We start from the raw sequence: 20,838 nt of genomic DNA, 5'->3' as shown, positions 1-20,838 counted from the left end.
ATGGACACAAACATAAGGTTGTGTCCTGTGTGGGGGTCTCGGTGCCCAGAAGCCCTGCTTTAAATAACAATACGGCCCCTTATTCTCCTCCGCATTTGTTGCTTTAGAGGGCCGAGACGCTCTGGGTGCACTCAGAGGCCCTGGCTGTGATTTATGTCGTGTTTGTTCCCAACAACTTTCAGACTTTTACACACATACACACACACATAGCTACATTCTATAATACGGAGAGAGTTTTTCGAGGGGGGGTAATAAGGCAAAATAGTGTGTGTGGGGTGTTTAGGGGTGTGTTTTGGCCCCCCCACAGCTCCAGATGATTAGAAAAAACAACCCTACTGAGCCAGCCGGACGGGGAGGCAATAATTTAGATTCAGAGTGGAGGGGAAATAAGGAAATAACAGGGCGATGGATGGAGTGAATTGTCGCCAGAAAAAGAGAAAAAAACAGGTTGGATTGGAGGAGAAACATTTCTCTTTTTCTAAAATAACTCCATCCTCCTGTTTCTGACAAATTACCTCCAGCGTTTCCACTGAATTAGCAGAGCCTTATCCCAGTGTTTTCCACTGAATTACCTGAACTTCACTCCTCGATTTCCACTAAAAATCTCTCCTCTGCTCCTGCTTTGTCTTTGCTGAACACACACACACTTCATATTCCTCTTTTTCCACAAACATTAATGTGGAAAACTTCCCAAAACAGACTGCAGATAGTGGATTAAATCCTCTTGTGAGGCAGCAAATGCTGCTTTTTTCCCCCCGTTTTCAGGTTAAAATAAACTGAGGACACATTTTTATTGGAGAATTTACCCGAATGCTGCTGCTGATGAAAACCCTTTTCAGGGTGCAGGATGATGTAGTTGGGTAAAAACTTTGATTTTAAAATACCAGCTGATAGCAATGATCTTTATATCTCAAAATAAATATATCAAACCCTAAAAACAAACAAAAAAAGTCCGCTGAGTTAAAGATGCCCAACTGGATCAGAACAGAAAAGTCTCATGAAGAAGATTTTTAATATAATAAACATAAAAATCTGAAGCTTCAGGAATATTTCAATATTTGCCTGAATTTGTACTTTTTTTTTTTTACTCTGGACGCTACAGGTCGTTCTGTTTTTCCTCCCCACATACCTTTGCTGGTAGGCGGTGATTCCCTGCACGCTCTGCGGGGTCCCGTTCGTGGCTCCGGGGACCGGCACCCGACCCACCGAGGGTCCGGTCACCATCCCGCCGCCTCCTCCTCCGCCTCCTCCTCCACCACCACTTCCAGCCCCGGGTCCACCGCCTGCCGAAGCCGTCACCTGGACGCTGAAATCCGGGAAGATCCTGATCATGGTCCACCAACCCCCCTGGACGTCTCCGATGCGCTCCCTCCGCGTCTAGTTTAACAACCTCCTCCGCGTCTCCTCCTTCCTCCCAGCGCAGACCAGTCACCGGTAACTGGGATCGATAATCAGGTATCGATGGAGCAGCAGAAGACAAACAACAATCTGATAGTTTGTTGTTTCTTTAGAGTTTCTTCTTTAACCTTCAGATATAACTCTCAAACAAATCCGGATCATGGTCCCGGTGCGCAAAACAAACAGTCACCAATCAATGGATCAATGAACGGGATGAGTGAGTGCACGAGCACAAACCTTTCTTATTTCTTCTTCTTCTTCTTTTTCTTCTTCTTCTTCTCGGTTCTATCCTTCACAGATAACCTCCGTGCACCCCCGTGCAGCTCCGGATCATGGTCCCGGTGTCTCCGGTGCGCGCGGTCTCTCCCCCTTTTCTTTATTCCTCCCACTCAACAGTCAATGGGATCGATGGATCAGTGGATCTAGGAGGTGATTATTATCACCGATTTAAAAAGGCAGACGGGCAGCCCCGTGTGTGTTGTCGCCTCCCGGTGCAGGAGCTCCGGACTCTCTCCCTCTCTCACACGGGCACCGCCGCCGGCTCTCCATCCGAGAAAGGCATCCGGTCCCCGGCTGTCCTCCGCTCTGCCTGCCTGCCTGCCTGGTCGTAGGAAAGAGGGGGAAGAGTCGGTGGGTGTCTTGTGGGAACAGCGGACCTGAAGGAGAGCAGTGTGTCGGTCAGTCAGTCATCAGACAGTGAGCGCGCGGCTCTCGAGCAGCACGAGCTCGGCAATGACATTGGTGTGATACAGCAGCGGCGAAGTGTGTGTCGGTATGTCGGCGAGCGCCTGCGTGCGTGCGCGTTTGTGCGTGGATGTGTGTGTGTGTGTGTGTGTTGTCCTCTGCGCTCGAGAGAGAGAGAGAGAGAGAGAGAGAGCGAGAGATTGACTGATAGCGCTGTTTGTTCAGCAGGAGGACATTTCCTCTCGTTTTATTGAGCAGAAAAACGCAGCAGCGCCTTTATTTTAAAGATAATAAAGAGCACATTTAAGAGAAAACGGCACCTTTCTTATTCCTGAGCCTTTGTCGCAGTTTGTTTCACCTCGTAAAAGTCTTCAAAATGTCACACACACAGCTCCAAAACAACTTTCAGCAGTGCGCGGACACGTTTCAGAGCTCTGCGCTTGAGAAAAACGGACGAACTTTGAGGTTTTCTCTGCGCGTAACGCGTCCAAACCCGAGCCAAGACAAACATCAAGTGTCATCTTCGTGCTCAGGAGGAGCTGTGGCGGCTCACGGAGCTGAAGTGAGAGGAGAAGTGTGAATGAGTGAGGTGTGTTTCAGGGAGTTTTCTTCATCAGGTGTGTTTGTGTGTCAGGTCTCTCATCTGATCTGTGAACAGCTGAAGCCTCTCTGCTCTGCTCTCTCCGCTCACTGGAGCTCGGTGTGTGATCAGACTCCAGAATAAAGTCATACTCTCTCTCTCTCTCTCTCTCTCTCTCTCTCTCTCCATGTCTCCTCCCCTTTCTCTCACTCACTTAAACTCCCTCACAAATCAAAAATGCCTCCACAGCTTTTTTTGTTGTTGCTGTTTATCTACATTTTATTTTTTTGCTGAGTTTAAAGCACCATTGTGCAACTTTTCTACAGTTGTTAAATCCTGTTGGTTCTGACTTGTAATAGTGAATGGTGTCTCTTTCATTCGTATGTCTGTTCTCACACAAAGTAACTTTGGGTACGTAACGCTTTACGGCACTAAGTCACACACCACCAACTATTTGACTGATTTTGGTGAAACTGGATCATATTTTATGGAGAAAATGTTTTCTGCTTTTCCCTCTGATGTCCTCCGGCTGCTCCACCTCAACTCTCTGTGATTTACAGAGTTTCCTGATGGACAGTGAAGTAAACTGCTGCCAACTGTAGCTGCTGTTAGCTAATGTTAGCTCAGTTTGTTAGCCGGGCTGCCCAGAATGTGCACTCAGAGCACCGGGTGTACTGTTTGTACCACAGGCATTTTGGACAACCGGGAAGAAGAAGAGGAAGTGTTCAGGCAGGGGGAGCAGAGCCAGCGTCGTGCCAGAACCTGAGCTGGGCGAGCGGGCAATGTAACTGGTCTCAGCAGCCTCTATGGACATAATGACAGAGGAGAAGAGACTGAAGAGGACGTTGACAAAGGAAGCTAAGAAGAGAAAAGGAGAGAGTGAGCGAGCAAGAAGCCGCCAGACAAGAGTAAATGTGGGACTGATTTTTAGTGGTTGGTGAGAGCTTGGTGAAATAAAAGGCTGAAAGACAGACGCCGAGCTGGGCTGACTGCTGTTGGACTAGTCAGTAATATTAGCTGCTGCTATGTCTGCTGTTGTTGACCTTGCTTGATGTTTGGCTGTTAGCAAAGTTGTCGACTCGCTAGTTTTTGATCATAAGTAATGTAATCAGAACAAATACACGTGTACAGCTGTCCATATTTACCACAGTGGGATCTAACTCTGAAACTGGAGGAGACAAATCACAACAAATACCAAATCTGACATGATGTTGCTGTAAAGGAATATACCAACCACATTTTATCCAGCCACTCCAGCTTGCTGCAGCATTAACCTACATGTCCAACGTATTGGTAGGTGAATATTTGTAATTTATAAGAAACTGAATTCTCACTGCATCGCTGATTTCTCTCCTGTAGCTTCAGTTTTTTCTGTTTCACCGAGGTTTGCTGTGACTGTTTGTTTTGTTCGGCTCCACTTCTTGAGGAGAACTCAGAGTTCTGCCTCTCAGACACGTTCACACAGCTAAAAAAACTCTAATTTGCATCCTGACATTTTCAGCACGGGGAATCGAACCCCCAACTCCGGCAGTTTTACTGCTCTCCTCCTCCTTCTTATCGAGCCACCCAGGACACATTTTCAATATTTCACCCTCCTCTGGACCCTGCCGAAACCCCCTCCCGGATCCCTGCTGGGATTCCGAGCCTTACTTTTGAGCAGCCCTAATAACCTACAGTTCTCGTCTGTCCTCCGAAACAAAGCATTGCACTAATAAAACGTCCCAATTGAGCTGATTAAATACCAATAAAAACACACAGCTCGCCACACTGCCAGCCCGCAGTCTAAATTGGATCGCAGCTCTAACCAGCAGCTCCTAATGAAAACCACCGCTGCAGCTCGGCCCCGCTCGCCTGCAGTACAGTTTACCTCTCTCTCCCTCTGTAATGAAATCAAATGAATTGGACTGGAGGTTTCAGGGGAGACATGCTGGACCCCCTTATAGAATTAGGACTGAACAGAGTGTGTGTTTGTGTTTGTGTGTTTGTGTGTTTGTGTACTTGATGTAGATGTGCATCTGCGTTTTCGAAGTATGACTACTGACTCATGACGTGAGTTCATGACTGCTATATGCATTTGATATGTGATTGTGTATTCGCCTCTGGAATGTGTGTGTTTTTTATTTGTGTGTGTGTTTACATTACAGACTATGTACTGACTGTATTAGTGAGCTGTGACCAGGTAAAGTACAGCAGACAGAATCAGGACAGTCAACCTGCTGTTATCCCTCAGGACAACATACACACACACACACACACACACACACACACACACATTCATCCTGGGCTCAAACAGCAACACTCAGCCTCCACGAACATTTCTCATAATGTTGTGGTGCGTTTAGGTACCTTCAAGGCTGTCCATTAAAGCAACGTTACGAGTTAGATCCCACTGTGGTAAATATGTTCAGCTGTACACGAGTATTTGTTCTGATTACATTACTTATGAGCAAGGTCAACAACAGCAGACATAGCAGCAGCTAATATTACTGACTAGTCCAACAGCAGTCAGCCCAGCTCGGCGTCTGTCTTTCAGCCTTTTATTTCACCAACCACTAAAAGTCAGTCCCACATTTACTCTTGTCTGGCGGCTTCTTGCTCACTCACTCTCTTCTTTTCTCCTCTTAGCTTCAACGTCCTCTTCAGTCTCTTCTCCTGCTGAGCCTGGGTACAGCTCCAGTTTTTGGCATAACACTGGCTCTGCGACCCACAAACCTCCTCTTCTTCCCGGTGGTCCAAAACACTAACACTCCCCCGGTGCTCTGAGCTCACAGTCTGGGCAGCCCAGCTAACAAACTGAGCTAACATTAGCTAACAGCAGCTACAGCTGGCAGCAGTTTACTTCACTGTCTATCAGGAAACTCTGTAAATCACAGAGAGTTGAGGCGGAGCAAAATGCACAAAGTCCTGATTATCTCAAGTTTGACTTAATTTCATGAATACACACAGGGGAACGGGGAAAAATTAGACAAAATGTTGTTGGGGAAATGTTAATACTACTTGAGATCTGGAACTAAAGTAAAAAACCTGAGGGGAAAAAAATCTGAAGAAAATTAAAGATACAAATTTAGTTTTTTTCTTCTTTAATCTTGAAACTTTTGACACACAGAAGTAGAAGAAAAAGGAGCTCTCTCATTGTACCTAAACGCACCATCACACACACTCTTTCAGGTTCAGTATCATCATCCACACACGCCATCAGCTGTCATCAGTTTTTCTGACTTGCTGTAAAACACAACAAAAGTCAATAATTCCCCGTCATGTCTCTCAGAATCCATTTTGGAGGCAGCTTGTCATCTCTGCAGACACGCGTGCCTTTCTATTAAGCCGACCATCAGTCTGTTAAAGATCACACATCTCTGTTTCCTCATATTTTTTTTATATATCAGAATCAGCCAATGAGAGAAAGCATAACTTTTATTTCAGAATATCAGATTTTATTTTATACTAACCCACTGGGTTTTGATTGATGAACAAAAAGCCTGCTTCAAAAAGACAACAAGCGTCACTAACTTTTTATTTTTACATTTCAGGAGACAAAAAACTTTCAGACTTCAATTCTGAAACCAATGGCTGCCAAAGGTTTATTTTAATCATTAAATAAAGATTATCGGTTTAAATCTGGGATCAAAATATGCTTTACTTGACACAAACATGTCATGAGTATTCAAGCTCTAGGACTGGTCAGGTGTCCATGTTTGAGGAGGACGTAGTTGCTGGGTGAGACTAAGTGCCAACCTCTGTGGCTGTGAAGTGAAGCCAACACAGAAAGTGTCAAAAACTGCTGTTCCTCAAACGTCCACTTGAGGCTGGCTCCAGAAGTGAGTCAGTCTCCATAAGTCCCCATGTTCAAATGTCCAACTTCACAGCAGAAAAAAACATGTTTACAGCCTGGTACAAAAAACTGTTTTGGTCTCTGTAGCTAATTTCCCCGTTCATGACAACTGTACTGAGGCTGACTCTTTATACAACTAAAATTATATTAAGGCTTAAAGTTATGCAGAATTAACAGCATGGACGCGTTGAGTGACAGGTAGGTGCCACAAATGTTTTGACTAACTTTGTATTTTGGGTTCATTTCTTCCTACCAAACCATCGTTGGTGACTGTAGGAAAGACTACAAAAGATGGTTTTGGTGAGTCTTTTTTTTTGTTTGTTTTTGTACTTTTTGGACTCGTGATAGGGATATAACGCGTTTCTGGTTAAACAGAAGTCACAAAAGGTTCATCTTGGTGGAGATCCTTTATATAATGCTGTCACATCTATGCAATCTGAGCCTGTGGGAGGCAAAAACTAATTTTTAGCAGACATATTTTGACCGACACATTTATTAGCTACTTTTTTACCATTGCCAGTCGTATTGCAAATATTTTCACATCTAACGCAGTGAATTTAAAGGTTTTTGTTGGAAAAACTGTGAATATCTTCAGAGCTTTGTCAGTAGAGTCCGGTGGGCTGTAGCGGCTGTATACATAAATCAAATCAAATCAAATCAATTTTATTTGTATAGCCCAAAGTCACAAAGTACATTTGCCTCAGAGGGCTTTACAATCTGTACAGGGAGTGACACCCTCTGTCCTTAGACCCTCGGTTCGAGGGGGAAAAACTTGCCCACAAAAACCCTTTTAACAGGGAAAAAATGTGGAAGAAACCTCAGGAAGAGCCACAGAGGAGGGATCCCTCTCCCAGGACGGACAGACGTGCAATGGATGTCACGTGTACAGGACAAATCAACACAAACATATTGTACAATGACTGATAAAATGACAATGAATTATAATGAATGATAAAAATGATTACAGTAATAGATATGGTAGTAATAATGACAGTAATAATATATGTAGTGGGCGTCATGCAGGATCACAGCAGCAGCCACGATCCACGAGAACCTGCTGGACGACAGAGCACAGAAACTCCGGGGAAGTTTGGTTAGTAACATGCATTAATGAGACATGTCCACAGATGGAGAGATATGGAGAGATATGGAGAGATATAGAGATATAGATATATATATATATATATAGAGAGAGTGAGATATAGAGAAATATAGAGAGATATATAGAGAGAGAGATGGATATAGAGAGAGACAGAGATAGAGAGAGAGAGAGAGAGAGAGAGAGAGAGAGAGAGTGTTTTCGGTAAGGGAGATGTGTGCATCTTCAACCAATACCGTGCCTGGCTAGGCATAACCCTCGGTGGGGTCCCCCGGCAGTTTAATCCTATGGCAGCATAACTAAGGGATGACCTGAGCCAGCCCTAACTATAGGCTTTATCAAAAAGGAAAGTCTTAAGTCTATTCTTAAAGGTGTTGACCGTGTCTGCCTCCCGAACCCAGAAAGGTAGTTTGTTCCACAGAAGAGGAGCCTGATAGCTGAAAGCTCTGGCTCCCAATCTACTTTTGGAACTATAGGAACCACAAGGAACCCAGCGTCCTGAGAGCGCAGTGTTCTAGAGGGGTAATAAGGTATATACTTCTTTTAGAAAGATGGTGCCTGACCATGAAGAGCTTTGTAAGTAAGGAGAAGAATTTTAAATTCTATTCTAGATTAATAGGTAGCCAATGCAAGGAAGCCAAAATGGGAGAGATGTGATCTCTGATCTTGTTCCTGTCAGAACACGTGCAGCAGCATTCTGATTAACTGCAAAGTTCTAAGAGACTTATTGGAGCAGCCTGATAACAAAGAGTTACAATAGTCCAGCCTTGAAGTAACAAATGCGTGGACTATTTTTTTCTGCATCCGCCTGAGAGACAATGCGTCTGATTTTAGCGATGTTACGTAAGTGGAAGAATGCAGTCCTCGAAATTTGTTTTATGTGGACGTTAAAGGACAAATCCTGATCAAAAACAACTCCAAGATTCTTTACAGTGGAGCGGGAGGCAGGGTGATCCCATCTAAAGTAACTAAGTCTTAGAAAGAGAGTTTCTGAGGTGTTTGGGTCCAATTACAAGAACTTCAGTTTTTGCTGAATTTAACATCAAAAAATTGTAGGTCATCCAACTTTATATCCTTAAGGCATGCTTGGAGTTTAGTTAACTGATTGGTTGCATCAGGCTTGATCGATAAATATAATTGGGTGTCTCAGCATAACAATGAAAATTGATAGAGTGATTCCTAATGATGTTCCCTAAAGGAAGCATATATAAACTGAATAGAAGTGGTCCAAGTACAGAACCTTGTGGGACTCCAGGACAAACTTTGGTCTGCATGGAGGATTCATCATTGACGAAACAAACTGAGATCAATCTAAAAAGTACGATTTAAACCAGCTTAGGGCGGTTCCTTTGATGCCAATTCGATGTTCCAGTCTCTGTAAAAGAATTTGATGGTCATGGTGTCAAATGCAGCACTAAGATCTAACAGGCAAAGTACAGAGATGAGTCCTTTGTCTGATGCCATTAGGAGGTCATTTGAACTTTGACTAATGCGGTCTCTGTGCATGATGCACTCTAAATCCTGACTGAAAATCCTCAAATAGACTATTGTATGGAGAAAGTCACACAGCTGATTAGCTACAGCTTTCTCAAGTACTTAGACAGAAAGGGAAGGTTTGAATCGGTCTGTAGTTGGCTAAGACCTCTGGGTCTAGAGTGGGCTTTTTAAGAAGAGGTTTAATTACAGCTACCTTAAAGGACTGTGGTACATATCCTGATAATAAAGACAGATTAATCAAATCCAATAACGAATTACTAACACAGGTAAAACTTCCTTAGCAACCTGGTTGGGATGGAGTCTAAGAGACAGGATGACGGCTTAGCTGCAGAAATGATTAAAGTTATTGATGAAGGTCGATGGGGGAAAAAACAGTCTAAATACATATCAGGTTTTACAGCTGTTTCAAAACTTGCTGTATCAGAATGCAGATCAATGTCTGTTTGAGGGCAAGAGGTGAGGATTTTGTCTCTAATAGTTATAATCTTACATTAAAAGCTCATGAAGTCATTGCTATTAGACCTAAAGGAATAGATGGTTCAGTAGAGCTGTGATTCCCTGTTAGCCTGTACAGGCTGAAGAGAAACCTGTGGTTGTTCTTATTCTCCTCAATTAAAGAAGAGTAATAGGCTGCTCTGGCATTACGGAGAGCCTTCCTGTATGTTTTGAGATTATCTTGCCAGGCTAGATGAAATCTCCAGTTTAGTGGCACGCCATTTGCGTTCAGATTTACGTGCCTCTGCTTTAATTTACGAGTCTGCTGGCTATACCATGGTGCTAGCCTTCTTTGTTTAATTATCTTCTTTTCAGAGGTGCAATAGAGTCTAGAGTTGTCCATAATGAGCCTGTAATACTATCAACAAATGGTCTTTTTGTGGGTGGCTAAAGGAGTAGACAAGTCCTCTGTTACAGTTAGACATGGGCATTGATTCAATGCTGAAGGAATCATTCCTTAAATTTGGCTACAGCACTATCAGATAAACATCTGCTGTAGAAGCTCTACACAAAGGCTTAATAGTCCGGTAGTAATGGAACTCAAAGGTTATTAAAAAATGGTCAGACAGAAGAGGATTCTGTGGGAAGACTATTATATTATCAATTTCAATGCCATATGAAAGAACAAGATCAAGAGTGTGGTTCAGACAATGAGTCGGTTTATTTACACTTTGACAAAAGCCAATTGAGTCTAATAGAGAGATAAACGCAGTACTAAGACTATCATTGTGGTTGTCCACATGAATGTTAAAATCACCTACAATAATTACTTTATCTGTTTTAAGGATCAAGCCTGATGCAAATTCTGCAAATTCAGATAAAAATTCAGAATAAGGACCTGGAGCTCGATATACTGTAACAAATAAAATTGGCTGTAAAGTTTTCCAGGTTGGGTGAGTGAGGCTAAGGACAAGACTTTCAAATGAATTATAATTTAGTTTAGGTTTGGGATTTATTAATAGACTTGAATCAAATATGGCTCCAACTCCACCACCTCGACCAGTACTTCGAGGAACATGAGTATTATAATGACTCGGAGGAGTGGATTCATTTAAGCTAACATATTCATCCTCCTGCAGCCAGGTTTCAGTGAGGCAAAACAAATCAATATCATAGTCAGATATTAATTCATTGACTAAGACAGCTTTAGATGACAAAGACCTGATATTCAATAGTCCACATTTAATTCTCTTATTTTGGACTGTTGGAGATGTTGATTTAATTTGTATTAAGTTTTTATGATGAACTCCTCTTCTGTTTGTTTTATCTTTAAATAATGTAGGTGGACGGGGGACAGACACAGTCTCTATACTAAAGGACTGGGTGGGCAACTGCTCTAATGGAGGCGCAGAGAAGCGTGTAAGACTGCAGCTCTGCTTCCTGGTCTCAACTCTGGGTTGTCGACATGATTTTGGTCAGCTAATAAACTTGGCCATATTTCTAGATATGAGAGCTGCTCCATCCAAAGTGGGATGGATGCCGTCTCTCCCAATCAGACCAGGTTTTCCCCAGAAAGGTGTCCAATTGTCTATGAAGCCCACATCGTTTGCTGGACACCACCTCGACAGCCAGCGGTGAAATGACGACATGCGGCTAAACATGTCATCACTGGTCACATTGGGGAGGGGACCAGAGAAAACTACGGAGTCCGACATCGTTTTGGCGTATTCACACACCGATGAAACATTAATTTTAGTGACCTCCGATTGGCGTAACCGGGTGTCATTACCGCCGACGTGAATAACAATCTTACTGTATTTACGCTTATCCTTAGCCAGCAGTTTCAAAAAAGACTCGATGTCGCCCGCTCTGGCCCCCGGGATGCATTTAACTATGGCCCCCGGTGTCGCTAACTTCACGTTTCAGACTATGGAGCTGCCAATGACCAGAGTTGGCCTCTCAGCAGGTGTGTCGCTGATTGGGGAAAATCTGTTTGAAACGTGGAGCGGTTGGTGGTGTACCGTGGGCTTCAGTTTGGAGCTATGCCTCCTTCGAACAGTCACCCAGCCTCCCGGCTGCTCGGGAACTACCGGGGGACGGCTAGCTGAAGCTACCTGTGGCTGTACCGCACCGGCTACAGGGGACTGGCTAACTATCTGAGCTACTGACTGTTCGGTGGTGCGGTACTGTGCCTCTAACTCACTGACCCTCGCCTCCAAAGCTACAAATAAACTACATTTATTACAAGTACCGTTATCACTAAAGGAGGACGAGGAGTAACTGAACATGTGGCACACAGGACAGGAGAGAGCAGGAGAGGAGAGAGGAGAGGAGAGGGACGCCATTGCTATAGCTAGGCTAGTTAGTGTGGCTAACAGAAAACATATACAACAGTATACATATATACATGATATACACTTATTGTCTTGTGCAGTAAAGAAATACAGCAAATTTCCTTACAAATTAAGGGAACAAAAAAACATTCTCTTAGTGATGTGTCTGTGTTGAGCGTAGACAGTAGACAGCATTACTCTACAGTAACATTTGACAGCCGTCTTCATGATATCATCACTGTCGTGAGAAAGACAGGTAGCCTGGCGAGCCAACCCGAGAGACAGACAGCCAATGACAGCCGCCCACCCTGCCAGCTCAAAATGACAGTTAAATCTCTTTCCCCTGTAATCAAACTAATAATGTTACCCTCTTAATATTTTCCCTCTCCCTGCATTGATGGATGGGGTCAGGCTGTGATTCCCCCGGCTGAGGTCAAAGGTCGAACCGGAGCCTCGGCTCTCTGCTCTGCCACTTTAATGGGAGCTGAAATATTAGTCCTAAACGCCTGCGGACGCCCCGACGCCTCAGCACAGATGATGAATTAACTGCTATGAAGAATTACAGATGGAGCATTTTGAAGACACACACACAATTTCCTCATCTACACACCTCCATATGCAAATGATTGATAATAGACATCACTGACATCAACTTTATGTCTTCTTTTTTGTCCTTTCCCTCACACACACACACACTTCCATACGTATGCTAATGATTGATTGTATTCTCCGGTTGACGCTGGCATCATCATTGCTTTTATTTATTCGGCCGTTCGCAGCAGCTCTTGGCCTCTCGCCGTCTCATATCAAATTGTTTTTTAAATGCATTTTGACGACTGATGTGAAAATGCAATCAGGATGAAACTCTATGAATCCATATTAAAAGCACAATCATAAACCTGTAAAGTGTACACGCACACTCGTGGTTGCAATCAGCAGATCACATAATGCTTTAATGGAGCCAGACTTTGCTGTCAGATGGTCACTCTCCTCAAACTTTGCATTGATTTTTAAAGTATCAGTGATGTCATTTTAGGATGTTTTTCTTCAGGAGTCAAACTATAAAATGAAACAGCCCTCCACGATGAAAAGATGAGAAGAATCTTCTTTTTCTCTGCCACAGAGATTTTGGTCTAAAAACTATTAATGAAGAACACATTACCATGAAAACACACACCGTGTTAGTTACACAACTTCCTGCTTGGCGGCAGGTTGAGCCTCAAAGGTCGAGACAGCTGATAATGGCCACTGTATAAACACTGTTATTATTAGTTAAGCGTGCACAGCATGCTAACATGAGCATGCTGACATGCTAAACGTAGGCTCATTACCACGCTTTGTTAACTGTACATATAAATGACTAAAGATTACATGCTGAAGATATTAACATGCTAACTATAATCATGATAGATAGAAATGTACACACCAGTCACACACCACCAACTATTTGACTGATTTTGGTGAAACTGGATCATATTTTATGGAGAAAATGTTTTCTGCTTTTCCCTCTGATGTCCTCCGGCTGCTCCGCCTCAACTCTCTGTGATTTACAGAGTTTCCTGATGGACAGTGAAGTAAACTGCTGCCAACTGTAGCTGCTGTTAGCTAATGTTAGCTCAGTTTGTTAGCCGTACTGCCCGAACTTAGCTCAGAGCACCGGGGGAGTGTTAGTGTTTGGACCATCGGGAAGAAGAGGAGGTTTTCAGGCCCGGGCCATGGGGAAATGCTGATAGGGAGCAAAGCCGGTGTCATGCCAGAACCTGAGCTGGGTGAGCGGGCAATGTAGCTAGGGATGGGAATCGAGAACCGGTTCTTGTTGAGAACCGGTTCCGTATGTTTCAATTCCATGGAATCGTTTGGCAGTGTATCTAACGATTCTCTTATCGATTCCAGAAAGCACGAATTACGTTGTGTAACTAAGAAGTTACGCACGCTCGATTCCAGCAAGCACGACTAATTACGGCAAGTTTCGCACGTGCCGTGCAATCAGTAGTAAACAATGGCACCCACTCGGTTCAAATGCTCCAAAGTTTGGCTGCATTTTACCAAAACAGATGGCAACAGGGCGACTTGCAATCATTGCAAAGTGGAGATAACAGCGTTGGGAGGGAACATGACGGACATGCAGAAACATTTGCGCACACAACATGCAATATTTTTAAATGAATGTCGTGTTTTTGACACGCTTTGGACTGGAGATGAATCTCAACCTAGCAGAAGCGGCAGCAGCCAGGCTATGAGCACCTCTGCGGTTACTACGAAAAGTAACTCTGGTCAGTAACACACTGCCTACCATGTTAGCGCGATGTGCTGCCTTGTAAAACATGCTATAACAGTTCACATTAAACAAATGCCTTCTGCATTACATTTAGAAGATGATGAGAGAGAGTCTGGCTGGCTCAGAGGCTGGCAGCTGTACTAGTACTCGCTCCAGTTCACTACCTCCTCTAGATGATGCTGATCAAACTGTTTGTTCTCCTTTTTTCCCAAACGAGAATCGATAAAAGAATCGATAAAGAATCGAATCGTTAAGCAGAATCGATAATGGAATCAGAATCGTAAAAATCTTATCAATTCCCATCCCTAAACGTAACCAGACTCAGCAACCTCTGTGGACATAATGACAGAGGAAAAGAGCCCTTACTTGTTGACTCGCTAGTTTTTGATCGTAAGTAATGTAATCAGGACAAATACATGTGCACAGCTACATTTATCACAGTGGGATTACACTCTGAAACTGGGGATGCTAAATCACAACAAATACCAACTTTTACACAGTGTTGTTTTAAAGAAAGTGATGTGATGATCAGAAATGCTTGGGGTGTAACGCTCAGTACTTCGTCCTTCCTTCAATATGGACATACTGCAGCAAAATACTTCAGATCCAACAAACCTTTAATTTCAAAAATCATACAGTGTGTCACATGAAGCAGCCTTACCTGCTCACATGTGGCGAGCCTGTTACTGTTTCAAATAAATCCATGAATCCATTCAGGCTGAAAAAAATAAAAATCAAACTGTCCAACAACAGGCCTTGAAGCTCAGTCTGCCTCGACACAGAGAGTCTCCTTCAGTCTGAGCTCCAGAGGAATAACCTTCAAAATGACACTTCCCACAGAGTCAAGAGGGGCAGAGATGTCAAAACAGAGAAAATGTTCTTTTCAGAATCATCTGGAGCTTTTTGAAGACAAAAATCCATAAATCAGTCGCTGCCTTTGGCACACCTGACATGCTTTTGGTGAAGGTAGAGGAATTGTGAAAAATAAATTGTTTCTACGGAAACAAATGAGAAAGATGTTGTTTGATTTACTTTCACATATTTCTTCTTGTTTCACTCAACAGCTGAAAATGACTGAGGAGGAGTGAGCTGGATAATCAACCTTTACCTGCAAATCATAGTTCAGGGAAAAGGGACACAGAGTTGAACTACATCTATAAGCCACTTTTACATCATCATCAACAAAAAATGTATTTAACTGTATGACTTTACATTAATGCTTTGTCGTCAGTCTTCCTAAATGTTTGCCTTTACAACATTGTAGCATATTGCAGCTGAAATCAGGAAACGTGGTGCAGAACAGCGACCTTTGTTTGCCTCTTTTGAACCTCTGGACACAACAATGCCTGAGAGTGCTCTGGCTTTTTTGGCAGCCGACTATCATGTCTTGAATGGGGGTGGGAGTGTCTGGGGAAGTTTTGTTGAATGCAACACTAAAGAGAGTTCTTCTAAAAAAATTCTCTTTTTGCAACTGCATTGACACATGATGTTAAAGTGAAGGTGATTTTCTTTTTTTGTCATCAATTTTTTATTGATGTAACAATACAAAGCAGAAAACACAGAGAGCTGGGACAAGAAGTAATGCCGCATTCAGGCAAGACTTAATTATGACAGGAAAACTATCGATCGCCGCGCTTAGTGACCCAGAACTTTACCAAAACTAGTTGAAGTTTTAAAATTTGAAGTTAAAAAAGAGGTGAGTAAATGTTGGATTATTTAAATTACTACAAGACATTTGAACTGTCTCAGTGTAATACTGATGCCTCTATAAGACCTACATAAACGTGTGACTCAAATCTTTTTTTTTTTTACACAACTAGATGCAACTTAATCCTACACACTGGTCCTTTAAACCTAACCAGATCTTAACCACTGTGTTGTAACAGCACAAAGCCATTTAATGAGATGTTAAATAACTTGCAAAAACTTCAGAAGGTGATTAACTTTGAAATTGTTAAGTTAGCTATAGAGACCAAAACAGTTTTTTGTACCGGGCTGTAAACATGTTTATTTCTGCTGTAAAGTTGGACATTTGAACATGGGGACTTATGGAGACTGACTCACTTCTGGAGCCAGACTCAAATGGACTTTTGAGGGACTGCAGTTTTTGGTACTTCCTTGTCATCAAAACAAAGACAATCATAATGAAGTCCACATCTCTAAAATATAGTAGTGGTCTGGCACCAGGTCAGTTTTAGTCGGATTCTTCTTGAAATCAGTAAAGCGAGGAGGTGGAAACAAAACAGCTTTTGTCCAGAGGAGCCATCAGAATGAACAGAAAAGTGAAAGTTTCTGCAGCCGGTTTCAGGTTTAAGTTACATTTTTAACAAACTGTTTCAAGTTCCTCACAAACTTGCTGTTCTCACACACAGAACCGATGGGGTCACATTAAGGTTTCTTTGGTCTGTAAAAACACGTTCCATTAACAGCCAGGTAATGTACAAAAGCAAAGGGCTGAAGGAAAACAGGTTAAAACCTGATCCACACCAAATCTGGTGCTCGGAAATTAAGCCAATGTGAAAACCAGTAAACTGAAATTATTCGAGCGGCCGCTTGAGACACGCTGCTGAAGTGAGTCAGTCTCCATAACTTCACAGCAGAAATAAACATGTTTATTTATATACAACTCACCTGTTCAAATGATAATAAAACTTACAGTTATGCAGAATTAACAGTCACTTTGATTGACAGGTAAGTGCTATTCCAGATGGCTTATTCAAGCACCCAGGTGTCATTCAGCCCACCTCAGGTCCACTGATCTAGCATCCACATCTTTGCCAATATTTAGATCAACCGGGAGGCGGAAGAAGCAGTACATCCAACATGGTGCCTGCCAGCATCGCATAATTTCGGCTTCAAAACAGCGCTTTGGGAAAACCTACAGGTGAGGTCACTGAGGCTCTGTCCATTCTTTATACTGTGATTGGTCCAAACACAGGCAACGGTCATTAGCGAAGGTCAGACAGGAAAAAAGATTGGAAGAAGACATGGTGGCACAATGGACACTAGTGTTGACAGGGTTGATGCTGAAGGACTGAGGAGCAGGTTTGGGAATCAGCTGAGTGGGAATTACAGGAAAACACTGTGGAAAACTGCTGGACGAGGAGGAAGCTGATGAGGCCTTTAAAACTAAACTGTCCAACGTGGATGAGAACTCCCTCCAACCTGCCGCAGGAGTGAAGTTTCTATTCATCTGCAGCCTGTCGAATCGTCGATGGATCACTCTGATTGTAGCGAACAAACCCTTGATGACTTCAGCATATTATATACATCCCCTAATGTAGGATCAGCTTATAAGCGAATCTGTTTTCAATCTAGCCTTCCATTTTCTCCTCTCGTCCCCTGACTAAAGTACATTATGGTGCAGCTGATGATGAAGGGATGGTTCTGCTCATCAGGGAGAAGAGGAGAGGAAAATGAAGGAGGGATTGCGGAGGCTTTTTCTGCAGCGCTACAAGAAGATCATTACAGCGTCGAGAGAGACTCGAGAAGGTGCTTTACTCTGCGTGTGCTTGAACACACACACACACACGTCCCATTTTCATTCAGCAGTGATGCAAATGGTTTAAAACACAGATCTTCATCCTGCAGCATTCTAATAACACAAATACTTTTAAATCTGATCCAGAGTGTTGCAGTGTGCAGTGATTGCATCCTGTGTTGAAGTGTCACATCTCTGAGTGCTGCAGGTTTCCTCACCTGTCTGAATACCAAAATATCATCACATATGATGATCTGTGTGTCCATTCCTGATGAACACTGGAGAACTTGTGCATAACTTTAAACTTTAACTTGGGGTTATTTGAAATGTGGTTGTATGAAGTACTGATCCAGTAGACTCTGGGCAGGCAAGCTATAATTGTAAGCTATATTTGTGACTTTAATGTTTTAACACATTAGTTTGAATCTGAACTAACGTTAGTTGCTGCAGAGAGAGCCAGCTCTTGTGTTCTGCGAGGTGTAAGTACACTTTTTGTCAATGGAGTCTGGTGGCTTCGGACAGAGCGTTATAAGAGTTCAGGTTCCTGTTGGAAAGGTCTGTGTGACAGCAAGGTAAAGTGGTGAAAATGACTGATATTGATTATTTTTAGGTCTGTCTTCTTTTATGTATTACATTTTGTTGCTGCCCCTGTCCAGAGCAGCACATTAGCTTAGCTTCATGCTGGTCCTCCTGTCTGCTGACCACCATCTACTGTAGGTAACACACTGACTGTGGATCAGTACCTCATTAAACCACATTTCAAATAACACAAACTGTCACTTTAAGCACCTTTTTGAAACATTTTGAACATTTGCAGATTCCATCCTGTTAATTTTAAACACTGTGCATCTCTACGCAGCACGGATCAAAACATACTTGGCAAAAAATCTGATTCTGATTAAATATTTTAGTACCATTTCAGCAAAGGGGAGACAAAAAAAAGGGAACCCTCAGAACATAACATGACCAGACTGAAGACATAAAACAAGTGGTAAAAACATAAAATGACCCTCGATAAAACCATAAAACCGTTAGGCATAAAAAATACTGAAATACATATAATTATAACCTGGATACTCCCAGCACCAATAAACAGCCATGTGTACCTTTGTGCACATACCATTATAGTATCCTCTGGAGGAGAATAAGAACAAGACCTGTAGACCATCAGTCCCATCTGGCTGTCTTGCTTCTGATACATTACAAAGGCGGTTAACCGAGTGAGAGGAGCCCATTTCTGTAAATTTGATCAGAGGATGGAAAAAGGATTTTTAAAATTTTCTGTGTTAATTTTCTTTTTTCATTGTTACTCATTAAATTATTCAGATTTTGTATTGTTATACAAATAAGAATCATTACAGTTAATATATATGCAATGTTCAGTATTTTAAAATATTTGAATTTTTTAATAAAATAAGATTGAAGTTTTTTTCTGCACCTTACTGTAAAGAGTATTTCTACACTGTAACGCTGCTGTTTTGTTTTTTTGTTTGTTGTTTTTGTAAAAGATCAGTTCAAGTTTGTGAATCTTTAGTGTTTGAACATTGAGTAGAAATGAATATTTGCTGTGATTTGTCTCCTCCAGTTTTAGATCGTAATCCCACTGTAGTAAATATGGACAGCTGTACACGAGTATTTGTTCTGATTACATTACTTATGATCAAAAACTAGCGAGTCGACAACTTTGCTAACAGCCAAACATCAAGCAAGGTCAACAACAGCAGACATAGCAGCAGCTAATATTACTGACTAGTCCAACAGCAGTCAGCCCAGCTCGGCGTCTGTCTTTCAGCCTTTTATTTCACCAAGCTCTCACCAACCACTAAAAGTCAGTCCCACATTTACTCTTGTCCGGCGGCTTCTTGCTCGCTCACTCTCTCCTTTTCTCTTCTTAGCTTCCACCATCAACGTCCTCTTCAGTCTCTTCTCCTCTGCCATTATGTCCATAGAGACTGCTGAGCCCGGTTACATTGCCCACTTGTCCAGCTCCAACACTGGCTCTGCTCTCCATCAGCATTCCCCAACGCCCCGGCCCTGAAAATGTCCTTATCTTCTTCCCAGTGGTCCAAAATGTGTGGTCCAAACACTAACACCCCCTGGTGCTCTGAGCTCACAGTCCAGGAAGCCCGGCTAACAAACTGAGCTAACATTAGCTAACAGCAGCTACAGTTGGCAGCAGTTTACTTCACTGTCCATCAGAAAACTCTGTAAATCACAGAGAGTTGAGGTGGAGCAGTCAGAGGACATCAGAGGGAAAAGCAGAAAACATTTTCTCCATAAAATATGATCCAGTTTCACCAAAATCAGTCAAATAGTTGGTGGTGTGTGACTTAGTGCCGTAAAGTGTTACGTACTTCTCCTGACCCGGAGCCCAAAGTTACATAGTGTGAGAACAGACTACGAATGACAGAGACACCATTCACCTGATTACAAGTTAGTGTAGCACCAACAGGATTTAAAACCTAAAACCTACTGGTCAGCCCCAGTATAAAGCTTTCATAATATTTAGCAGATTAATTAACACACATATTAATAATTAAAAGCATAACTTGTAATCTAAGATTCACAGATATCCAATGATATCCAACATGTCCTCAATTCTGTCTCGAGGGCATACATATTTGGTGTAAACTGGAGGGTGACCCCCCTCATCTGAGAGGCAGATTCATTCAAGCTGTAGACAGTGAAAGTTTTGACATTTAAAGGCTTTAACTAATCAGTCCATCTGCGTTTTATCCCTTTTTCTCCGACTTCACAGTGAGAAAGGAGATAATTTGAGCGCTCTGTCTGTTTGATGTACGGTAATCACATGTGATCTTTTCAACAGGGAGCCGGCCGTCTCGTTAATTTGACCATCGGTGCGCGGCCGGACCCCGCAACACCCCCCCCCCAATCAGGCCGTTGCCTGAAGAGTAATTGCGGAGCCACCATGCTTCGATGCGCTCGACCTTTACGACCTTAAAAGCCATTTCCATTTTTCGGACCACAAAAAAAAAGGAACATATCTTGTTAATTGCAAAAAGGCAAATATTCTCCCTCCTCTGCTCTCTTTCCTCCTGATTTGATTTCCCTTTGAAGGCAAAACGCTGAAAAGCATTTCCATTTTCATTCATCAACGCTTATCAGTCATCTGAAGGCCCCTTCAGCCACAATCAACATCACAGCTCCAACCGAGAGGGACGCAACAATGAGAAACTATCAACAATCGCAAGAAGCAATTT

At 42.7% G+C, this 20,838-nt stretch overlaps 1 protein-coding gene across 2 annotated transcripts in view; it reads right to left on the bottom strand.

Moving 5' to 3' along the window:
• The window catches only part of npas3 (neuronal PAS domain protein 3), a 307,791-nt gene extending 305,024 nt beyond the window's left edge, over window positions 1-2,767 (bottom strand). Inside the window, exons 1-2 of one of the 2 annotated variants that reach the window (XM_019263216.2) lie at window positions 2,403-2,767; window positions 1,130-2,054 (exon numbers count right to left, since the gene is read on the bottom strand). In XM_019263216.2, the coding sequence (XP_019118761.2) occupies window positions 1,130-1,332 (203 nt within the window). In that variant the 5' untranslated portion in view covers window positions 1,333-2,054; window positions 2,403-2,767. The other variant, XM_019263215.2, reaches the window with a different exon arrangement.
• Between the last annotated feature and the right edge of the window lie 18,071 nt (window positions 2,768-20,838).

Source organism: Larimichthys crocea, chromosome V, assembly GCF_000972845.2.
Source record: "Larimichthys crocea isolate SSNF chromosome V, L_crocea_2.0, whole genome shotgun sequence".
Lineage (NCBI taxonomy): Eukaryota > Metazoa > Chordata > Actinopteri > Sciaenidae > Larimichthys > Larimichthys crocea.
The sequence above is the reverse complement of the archived record's forward strand: the minus strand, read 5'-3'. Positions and strand labels throughout refer to the sequence as shown.